Raw genomic sequence first — 11,079 nt, forward strand, 5'->3', positions numbered from 1 at the left:
AGTTTTGCTGAGATGAGTTGTTTTGGTTTGGGAGTAACTCGAATTCTTCAAGCTGCGATTGAAGTTTTGTCTTCAGAACGGCAAATTTCATGGCCAAGTATCATTGCTCCTTATCAAGTTTGTATCATTCCTCAGAAGGTTAGTTTGATTTTTTGATTATTTTAAAAGTATAACCCTTTCGTTACCAACCTGGTTGAAACCACCTCTGGCTCTGTAGTACAAATGTCTTGTTTTCATAAGTTTTGAATTAAAATCTTCCACCAAACCTTAGTCACAATTTATGTTCCTAACACTAGCTTAGGGATAATGAAGTTATTTTACTAAATTCTTTGTTATATTTAAAATTAATTAAAAGAAACTCAGAGCATCTCAACAGAAATCTCAACGAAAGGGTTAAGTTGTTTGATTCAGTAAATATGGTTGTGTTGTGAGGGGTCATTTGGTCATTTTGAAACTGTTGAACCATGAAATTTAGGATGCCCGCCTGTTAGGTTGCTGGGGAGATGTTACCAGCACCACCTTCCACCCTTTCATGATATTTCATATTTCGATTGCTCCCTCTCAGTTGATGGTCTAGTAGTAGTAATAGTAGTAGTAGTAGTAGTAGTAGTAGTAGTAGTAGTAGTAGTAATAGTAGAAGTTTGTAATAATTTGGCTGCAGTATTTTATTATTAGTAATATGGCTGTATTAGATGCAGGGAGGTTCTTTGATAGATTTGAAAATGGAAAAAACACATCTTATACACCAGCAGATATGGTGACTGCTGAGTATATCTTTCTATAAAGGGAAGAGGAGAGATGTTCTTTCAATGTCGATTTATTCACTCTTAAGTCTTATAAATTATCTCCATTTTTTGTTAGTTTAAAATCCCTCAACTTTTCTGCTCTCTTCACAGGAAGGTTACAAGAGTGAAGAAACATTTAGTTTAGCTGTTTCCCTCAGTGATCAGTTGACATCTAGACCACATATCAATGGAGAAGTTGTGATTGATGATAGATTACAAATGACAGTTGGCAGACGGTTGTATGAAGCAAAACGAATTGGTTACCCCTACATTATTATTGTTGGAAAGCGCGTAAGTTTGCACATTTTCTTGTCATTGTCTTTATCCATTGTTGTTTTAAATTGTTTTCCACTCAAATTTGTTAAACATAATGTTTATCCAAAGTAGAGATTGTAATTTCTGTCTTGATTTAGTCCAAGTGGATGTAAAATGATGGCGGGAAAGTGGGGCAGTGGTGGCATGGTGGTGAGGATGATGATGATGATAAGAGGGAGGAGAATAGTGATGATGATGAGGATGATGATAATGATGATAGTGATGATAACAATGCTGGTGATGAGGATGATAACATCAATGTTGTTCAATATCTCCTCCCTTTTTGTAAAGGAGCAGAGTAACTTTTGCAGCAGATTTGGCTGCTATTTCTAGCACGCCTTGTGCCTACGTAGAGGTGTCTTTTGTTACTGAGTTTACATCTGTTTATGTGTGTGTATATATGTGTATAAACACAAGTTTGTTTGTGAATATTAATTCTATAATTCATTACAATTTATTTATTTTTGCAGTCTTTAGAATCGCCTCCACAGTTTGAAGTGATATCAGCTGGTGAAACAAATTCAAGCTTTATGTCTGTTGATTCAATTTCTTACGAACTCTCTCAAACGGAAACTATATGAAGATTTGTTTGTATTTAATATTTAAATTGTTGAATAACTGATTTTAGAATTATTTTTTTGTAATATCACCCCTGATTAATAAATTGATAATCTTTATACATGTTGATTAACCTATCCAAAATGTTTTGGGTTATTTTAAACTTTTCTTCTTTCATTTACCATTAAACAACTTCAGCTGAATGCTTTTAATTCAATGATTTTTGTTTTGTGATGTCTTCGTATTTCAACAAAGAATTATCCTTCTGGAAATTTTTCAGTATCACTCTACAACGAGGCATCCATACCTGTTCCCTTCCTACCTTAAATCTCTCAACTGGCTTCTCAATATACCTCACTATTCTCAGATGAGGGGTTTTTGTCTTGCAAGGTACTTGGTGACCCTGTCAGTGATGGTTCATGGTGCCACGTGCCACGTAAAAAGCACTGGTGCCAGTGCCATGTAAAAAGCACTGGTGCTGGTGCCACATAAAAAGCAGCTGCTACACTTTTTAAAGAGGTTGGCATTAGGAAGGGCACCCAGCCATAGAAACTGTACCAAAATAACATAGTGTGGTTTCTATTCTAGCCTTATCAGATCCTGTCAAACCATCCAAGCCATGCCAGCATGGAAAACAGACTTTAAAGGATGATGAAGAATTCTCACAAGTGAAGTACCAGAAGAATGAATTTCAACTCCCACAGCATCGTGTTTGAAACAATTTCTCAAGTATTTGCAGACTTCCTTGAAAGCTCTTCCATGGTCCACTTGGAGATTGAAAAGCAGGGGCAAATTCTACTCTAGGCACAAGGCCTGAAATTTTTGGGAAGGGGGCCAGTCAATTAGATTGACCCCAGTATGCAACTGGAACTTAATTTATAGACCCTGAAAGGATGAAAGGCAAAGTTGGCCTCGGCGGAATTTGAACTCAGAACACGAAGACAGACAAAATACTGCTAAGCATTTCGCCCGCCATGCTAACATTTTTGCCAACTTGCCACCTTTTTTCAATCTCAGTATTAAAGTTGCACATAGTAATGCTGCGTACATTCCTACAACAACATTTTCTTTACATTCTACAAAGGCAGAAGTAAATCTGCCTTCAACTCAGTCGCATGCCTGTGTTTCGCTTATTTTTTGTGTGTGTTTTACTACATAAACAGCACCAACTGCCTACCCTGAGTAATTACTAACAGCAGGTGCCTGGTAGAGAGATTTCAAGTGGCCCTGTTATGCACAAGAAAGTTGACAACTTTCAGAGATAATCTTTTATCTCTTATCTTTAATCTTTTACTTGTTTCAGTCATTAGACTGTGGCCATGCTGGAGCATTTTCTTGAAGAATTTTTAGTCGAATGAATTGAGCCCCAAGACTTAGTTTCTTTTAAAGCCTGATACTTGTTCTATTGATCTCTTTTGCTGAACCTATGAGGACTTAAACACACCAAAACCAGTTATCAAGTGGGTGGGGAGAAACACAGACACAAAGACACACACACCCACACACATATACATACATACATGCATGCATACTTACACACATACATGCATGCATGCATACGTACATACACACACACATAGATACATACACACATATACATACATGCATGCATACATACATGCATACATACATTCATATATACATACAAACATACATTCATATATACATGCATACATACATGCATACATACATACACACATTCATACATACATATATACATACATGCAAGCGTGCATACATACATATGTACATATGTATACGATGGGCTCCTTTCAGTTTCCATCTACCAAATTCATTTGTGAGGCTTTGGTCAGCTCGAGGTTATCCTACTTTATAATATTCTATAATTGCAGCTCCACCATTTTCTCTCCTCTTCACTCCCATAATTCAACAAATTGTTACACAGTTCAGTTGGCAAAATCGTTAGAATATTGAATAAAATGCCTAACGACATTTCTTCTGATTATTTATGCTTTAAGTTCAACTCCCACCTAGTTTGATTTCATTGCAGGATCGATAAAATAAAGTACCAGTCAAGTACTAGGGTTGGTGTAATCTACTTACCCCCTCCCCTCAAAATTGCTGATCTATTAAAATGTTAAACAATTAGGTCAAAAATCAAATGCCAAAGATAATGGCAGAGCTGGTTTTTGACACAATTTCCTATGAATAGATAAGAAATATTGACTTTTGTTCACCACTAAAAAACACTTTTGTTGTTTGTTTTTGTTGTTGTTTTTCCTCCTTATAGTCTATTGTTCACTAAACATGTATTAAGTTGACTGCTGTTATTTATTATCCAAATATTTGATATATTCAACATTTAAAACGATAAATTAGAGTGAAAAGCAACAGAATATATTTTACCAGCCAAAATGACGAAGGGATATTACTTTGCTTTGTTTTTAATTTTAATAGGTATGTGTATTTATATATTACATTTTTATACCTTATTGCAAAGACGATATATTGATAAATGATCTGGTGAGCTGGCAGAATTGTTAGCATGCCAGGCGAAATGCTTTGTGGCATTTCTTCAGGCTTTTAGTTCAGCATTCAAATTCTACGATGGTCAACTTTACCCTTTTGTCCTTTCAGGGTCAAGGAAATAGAGTACCATTTGAACGCTGAGGTCAATGTAACCGACTAACCTTCTCCTTCAAAATTTTGTCTGTCATGGAAAAGGATTATTACTGGCTGTAGTTATAGAGTCACAGGTTTTATTGGATTTTAGTTTCATTGGCAACCCCTTCTGAGTTATTTTGTAGGCAAATAAGCAAGATTATGAACTTGAATCTTTTCCTGATTTCAGCCCAGGGCTGAGGTCATGCTGGTGCACCACCTGTAGTTACTCGGTGTTGTTTCCGTTATTGTTTTTGGTGAAGTAGCGAGTTAGACAGAGCTGCTCTTCTTTGCATCTCCTGCCGCGATGTGGGTTCATTTGGTATCTCAGACAGAAACCTGTCCAGACGTTCCTTGAAAACTTCCACATCAACACCATTTTACACTAAACTAGTAAATATTAACACAAACTTTGGTTGGTTTGCTTAGCTAACAGAATTTTAACCATTTTCTAAAATAGTTCTAATATCAGTAATAGAATATTATTTTATTGTGAGAGTAAAAGCAGAATCTAGGGAAATTGGTGATGATCTCAGGCAGAAAAAATTAATCAGTAGAATATTTGGAACATTGTAAAGTTCTCCATGAGAGGAGTGTAGGAAAGTGGCATTTTAATTCTCTGGTTCTCCATCTGGGAGTGAGGAAATGTAGGAAAATGAGCGTTTGGTTTGGTGGCAAATATGAAGGCCATGCAACAGGAGTAGCTTATGATGGTGAGAAAACAAGACATGAGGTAAACAATGGTGAACTTTTGGGAAGCAGAACAGGAAGGTATCAATGTGTCCATCAAACAACTACACACAGAATTACCGTTAAGGTGAAGGGTTGAAATATGGTGGAGAGGAGGAATAGGGATCAGAAGGTCGATAGGTACAATGTATCAAATGACCACAGCGACACAATTACAATGTTTCTCTCAGTTATATTACTTAGCGTGGACATACAACGGTCAGTCTAGAAAAACCACTACCCTATAGAGTGGCTAAGCCAAAAAATATGTGAACATTTGAATTATTTTTAAATTTCTTGTACTTAATTTTATAGTCTGTTCAACTAACATTGGAGTTAATGCTGCAGAAACAGATAAAGTCTCCATTGGCACCGGGTAAGATCATTAGATTCCATCTTTAGTACTATAATTAATGGATCATTAACATTCACTATTTAATATTTTACTAAAAATTTGTTATTAAAATCCAACAAATGCATGGTCTGATCAATAAGTATCCGGACGGTTGCTATAGTAACAAAGCTAAAGCATGGAGAGTGTTGTGCATGTGCACTAAGTTTTAACATTCTAGCTCGCTTCTGCTGTTTACAGCAGTGCTTGCAAGGAAGGTGTGTAGTGTGTGATTGTCGTATTGACCATTACAGAGAAAAGTTGAGCAGAGAATCTACATCAAATTTTGCCAAAAGCTTGGTGATACTTGCTCTGAGGCCTATGCAAAATTTTCAAAAAGTTTTCATCATTCTCAACACAATCAAGGAGATCTTGTGCAACTGAAACCCAAGTGTCTTTTTGGTCAGCTGAAAGCAGTTTTGGCACAAATTTGGCAAACAAGTGTCTGTTTCTCTATTATATATTTTAACTGTTTTGTTACTGTATTTCTGTTGAGAAGCTCTGTATTTCTCTCAATTACTTTAAATATAACAAAAAGAATTTTGTAAAATAATTTAATCATCATTAAGCTAGTGTTAGGAACATAAATTGTGACTAAGATTTGGTGGAAGATTTTAATTCAAAACTTATGAAAACAAGACATTTGTACTACAGAGCCAGAGGTGGTTTCAGCTAGGTTCGTTACGCAAGGGTTAAACCAGCAATATCCAGCTCAAATGTCCTACTTGGTTTGTGCTCAAGCTGACCAAATCTGGCCTCTCATAGCAACACTACATTGTTATTCTAAAAATAAATAGTTACATTATTGAAACCTCGAAGCTATGAGATAATGCATGATTGATTCAAAACAATGTGATTAAATAAGCATTACATTTAAGAGAGTAATCTGAAGGCTGAAGGATTAAATTTAGCTTGTTTTGTTATTACATTTTGTAGATATTGTGAAACAGTCCACCGACTGTCTGTGAAACTACATGATTTTCTTGGCTGCAGTAAGTATTCCTTTTGCAATATTTTCATTTATTTTGAATTCATCTGTTCCCAAGTAAACTGTTTATGGTATTTTCTGAAGCAACATTGAATATTTATAGAAGTGACTTTGTATATTTATAATCCACACTGTATTTGGTAATGTAAATGGTTGCTCAAACTGCTGAAGATGGCAACCGAATCTCACTCAAAATTACACCCTTAAAGAAAGACAAGGATATGTTGGTTAATGTGAACTTAGATCAGCAGTTCTCAGTTGTGGCTCCCAGGGCCATATTGCCCCTCAGGCATCCTTCCAGAAGCCTCTGGCAGTCTTTGCTCTATAATCAAATTTTCTTTAATTGATTTGTGTTTTACTTTTTTTGGTGCAGACCCTTAAAAGGTCTCAGTTTTGGATCTGGCCTGGATATTAAAAGGGTTGAGAATCATTGACCTAGATACAGCCTATGCCAAAAAGAAGACCAGATGGCCATGATTAGAATACCTTTGGACATGGGTCCACTTGATTAGTTGATGGCTTGGGACTCACCACTGCCACCCCTTTCACCTCCTCCTCCTCCCCTTATCTACCATTTATTTTGCCTGTCTTTTAGTGTGAAACTTGTATTAATATATTAACTGAGTAATGAGCCTTTCTCTTTATTTTCTTTGCAGAAGGTGGTCCAGAAAATCATGTGACTGTTCCAATGATGACGTTTTTGGTTCTTCTTCAGATATTTGGAATGTATATGAGCAAGTTATTATAACAAAACCTAATTTATTTGATCAAATGAAAGTAAGCTAGAATTTTTAAAGAAATAAAGAAAAAAATAAATATTTACAGTCTTGGTTCTTTTGCTTTATATATCTTTCACAAAATATATAATCTTGGAATTTCAGTTAGTTTTGAAAATGATCAAGAATTCAGCAGGAATTAGTAAAATGACTATCATTTCAAGCCAATATTTGGCACAATTTACAGAATATAAATTCACCTCTTTTAAAGTGTTTGATGTCAGTTTAATCTTTCTACCATAATTTCACATGAGAAACTTTATGTATTTTCCAAACTAAATAATGGAGATGTGCAGGTGGCACATAAAATACACCATTTTGGACCGTTGCCAGTACCGCTTGACTGGCCTTCGTGCTAGTGGCATATAAAAGCACCCACTTGCCTAAGGGCAAGTTATTAAAATCCTGAGAACATAACTGGTGCAGAACAAATATATGTATTTGACTATATACAATGAGAATATATAATGACAATATATACAATATATAATGTCTATATAATAATATATAACAATTTATAATGACTACAGATTACAAATTTATATAATGACAATATAACAACAATATATGATGAGAGTACAATTGAACCAGGGACCTTGTGATTGCAAAATGTACTTCTTAGTCCCCCAACCTCACTTTCTCTGCTCTTGCACACAATAGCCGAAACCTCTAATGCTCCAGTTTGTCTTTCAGCACTCTCGTCTGCTCTGATTTATGCAAGATGACATTACATCTTATTTTATCTTTTACTTGTTACGTTCATTAGACTGCGGCCATGCTGGGGCACTGCCTTGAGCAATTTTAGTCAAATGAATTGACCCCAGTAGTTTTTCCTCTTTTTAAGCCTGGTACTTGGTCTATCAGTCTCTTTTGCTGAACTGTTAAGTTACAGGGACATAAACACACCATCAATTATCAAGCAGTGGGGGGAGGGGACACAAACGCATACACACACGTTTCAGTTTCTGTCTACCAAATCTACTCATGGGTTTTGGTCAGCCCAAGGTTATACCAAAGGACACTTATCCAAGTGGGACTGAACCCAGAACCATGTGGTTGGGAAGCAAGCTTCTTACATAAACACACACAACCCATTTCTTTTCAGTCTTCAAATATCTTCACATGTAGGACACAGTTCAAATATCACAGTTCTTCACATGTAGGACACAGTTCAAATATCACAGTTCTTCACATGTAGGACACAGTTTCAAATATCACTGACTGTTTCATACTAGAATTGGCATCATGGTTGTAAGAGAGCATCACCATCATACAAACCATGTTGTTTATTTCCAGTTTTCCATGAAGAATATGTCAAGTCATGGAGAAATATTACCATACTTGGAAACAGAGTCAAATGTTGGCAACAGGGAGAGCATCCAGCCTTAGAAAACTTACCTCAATGAACTCTCTTTTACCCATGACAGCATGGAAAACAGACATTAAATGATGATGACAGCAACAGCTTAAGATTCCTGTTCCACACAAGCAAAGTAATTCTATTGTTCCTAAGGATACTAAAAATGGTGTTTCATCACAAAAAGAACACTTTGTAAAACGGTTTTTATAAAATAAATATTTGTAGTATTTTTATTTAAGTTTTATTTTATTAAGTAAAAATCTCAGTCGTCGTCGTCTAATTTCCCACGGATATTCCGTGAACCTTTAGAAATTTTACGCTTTTTAAATGCAATAATTTCTCCATCAGGAAGATCTGAAAGTGTTAGCCGCTTTTCTTTGAATTTCATTTTGGCTGGTTCTTCTGAGGAAAATGTCGGTAACGGCATTTCTTCTGGAACTGAAGGCAGCTCATAATCAACAAATTCTCTGTAAAAGAAAAAATTAATTTGTATTTTAATTTATATTTTAATTCATATTATTTTGATTTATATTTTAATTTTTACAAATACTTTTGTCTTTAAGGCAAAGATTGGCAGAATTCAGATTGTTTTGAGGTTATATCTTTCGTCATTTCGAGGTTGATAAATTAAATACTGTTTGAGGCACAGGAGTAGCTGTGTGTGTGTGTATACATAGAATCACTACCTGAACTAATGACCAAGTTAGTAGGGGAAGTGATTGTTCCGAGAGCGTAGCTGTCAGAATAAGATTAGGCTGGGCAAAGTTCAGAGAGCTCCTAGCCCTGCTGGCAACAAAGGGTCTCTCTCTCAGAGTAAAAGGCAGATTGCTTGATGTCTGTGTGTGAACAGCTATGCTGCATGGCAGTGAAACATGGGCTTTGACAGCCAAGGACATGCGTAGACTTGAAAGAAATGAAGCCAGTATGTTTTACCGGGTGTGCAATGTCAGTGTACATGTTTGACAGAGTGTAAGCATTTTGAGAGAAAAGTTGGGCATAAGAGGCATCAGATGTGGTGTGCAAGAGAGACAGCTGTGCTGGTATGGTCATGTGATGCATATGGATGAGGAGAGCTGTGTGAAGAAGTGCTGATCTCTAACTGTGGAGGGAACCTGTGGAAGAGGTAGACCCAGGAAGATATGGGATGAGGTGGTGAAGCATGATCTTCAAACTTTGAGCCTCACAGAGTCAATGACTAGTGTCCAAGACCCTTGGCGATATGTTGTGCTTGAGAGGACCCATCAAGCCAAGTGAAATCATAGTTGTGGTAACTGGCACCCATGCTGGTGGCACATAAAGAACACGTTTCAAGTGTTGGGCCTCACAGAGGCAAAGTGGCTGAATTCCTTTTGAGTGTTGGGCCTCACGGAAGCAAAGTGGCTGAGTTCCTTTTGAGCGTCGGGCCTCATGGAGGCAATGACCAAGTCCTTTGGCATTACGTCATGCTTGAGAAGAAGACCCATCAAGCTGAGAAAAATCACAGTCGTGGCAGATACTGGTGTCATGCAAATGGCACCCATGCTGATGGCACATAAAAGCACCCATTACACTCTCAGAGTGGTTGGTATTAGGAAGGGCATCCAGCCATAGAAAACCATGCCAAATCAGACTGGAATCCAGAACAGACTACCCTCGTCCCCACTAATGATACTTCTGCAATATAATTGAGAACAAAGAAAATGGAGGGATTCATTAAATATGTTGAAAGTCCATACGTTGTTTTTTCATATGTTGTCCATTGACCATAGGCAGAGCGGGAAGAACAGCGATTTGTCTGAGATTTTGCAGGAATGGATGAAGGTTTCAAATCTGATTCGGTTTTATCTGCTTCTGTTTTATCTGCTTCTGTTTTGACTGCTTCTGTTTTCTCTGCTTCTTTTTCAATTTCAGATTCCTAAAAAAAATTAGAAGTATCAATAAACAGCTTTACAAAGTAATTCAGTAAAATTCAAAGATGATAAAATTGAACTATTACTGAATAGATACGAGGGTGTGCTGAAAAGTTCCTGGCTTTAAGGGCAAAAGTTCTGGTTGGAGGCCCAACCTTCTGTGTTCTTTCATTGAAAAACAGCTGCAATAAGTGTGTGAATCTGAGAAGGGAATATGTTCAATAAAATCATAATTAACTGATTCTCCTGTATTTTCTTTTCCCCAAAACTAGGAACTTTCCAGCAGCCCCTAATAAGATTTCTTTATTGCTACTTAATCTGTACAAACAGAATGATCAATAAGTTCTACAGAATTCCAACTACACTCGTAAGAGAGAATGGTAAGAAGGAATTGAATATTGTGTAATCAGTGCACATAGTGAGTGTACAACAGAGCTCAACCCTGTCCATCTTTTAACTGGTTTCACTCACTGGACTGTCTTGAAAGGTTTTAATTGATTACGTTGACCACAGGATTTGTCTGGTACTTATTTTATCAAGCTGAGAGAGAGAGAGAGAGAGAGAGAGAGAAAGAGGTACATGAAGTTCAAACGAATGTAAAGGGACATAACTAAGAAAGAATGTCATACTACAGTTAATTTTTACATCTGCTTGTAATATATATAT

The 11,079-nt window shown here is 36.5% G+C and overlaps 2 protein-coding genes across 2 annotated transcripts in view; one reads left to right on the forward strand and one right to left on the reverse strand.

The window, feature by feature from the left end:
* Nucleotides 1-7,212, forward strand: part of LOC106871571 (probable proline--tRNA ligase, mitochondrial) — a 26,670-nt gene extending 19,458 nt beyond the window's left edge. The window contains exons 10-15 of the mRNA XM_052969111.1: nt 3-138; nt 897-1,076; nt 1,571-4,076; nt 5,325-5,385; nt 6,337-6,392; nt 7,045-7,212. Of these exons, the coding sequence (XP_052825071.1) occupies nt 3-138; nt 897-1,076; nt 1,571-1,681 (427 nt within the window). The 3' untranslated portion in view covers nt 1,682-4,076; nt 5,325-5,385; nt 6,337-6,392; nt 7,045-7,212. The remainder of the gene's footprint in view (nt 1-2; nt 139-896; nt 1,077-1,570; nt 4,077-5,324; nt 5,386-6,336; nt 6,393-7,044) is intronic.
* Nucleotides 7,213-8,742: 1,530 nt separating this feature from the next.
* The window catches only part of LOC106871576 (WW domain-binding protein 4), a 10,201-nt gene continuing 7,864 nt past the window's right edge, over nt 8,743-11,079 (reverse strand). The window contains exons 8-9 of the mRNA XM_014918082.2: nt 10,240-10,418; nt 8,743-8,991 (exon numbers count right to left, since the gene is read on the reverse strand). Coding sequence (XP_014773568.1) covers nt 8,787-8,991; nt 10,240-10,418 — 384 coding nt within the window. The 3' untranslated portion in view covers nt 8,743-8,786. The remainder of the gene's footprint in view (nt 8,992-10,239; nt 10,419-11,079) is intronic.

The sequence above is a fragment of the Octopus bimaculoides genome, chromosome 7, assembly GCF_001194135.2.
Source record: "Octopus bimaculoides isolate UCB-OBI-ISO-001 chromosome 7, ASM119413v2, whole genome shotgun sequence".
In the NCBI taxonomy this organism is placed as follows: Eukaryota; Metazoa; Mollusca; class Cephalopoda; order Octopoda; family Octopodidae; genus Octopus; species Octopus bimaculoides.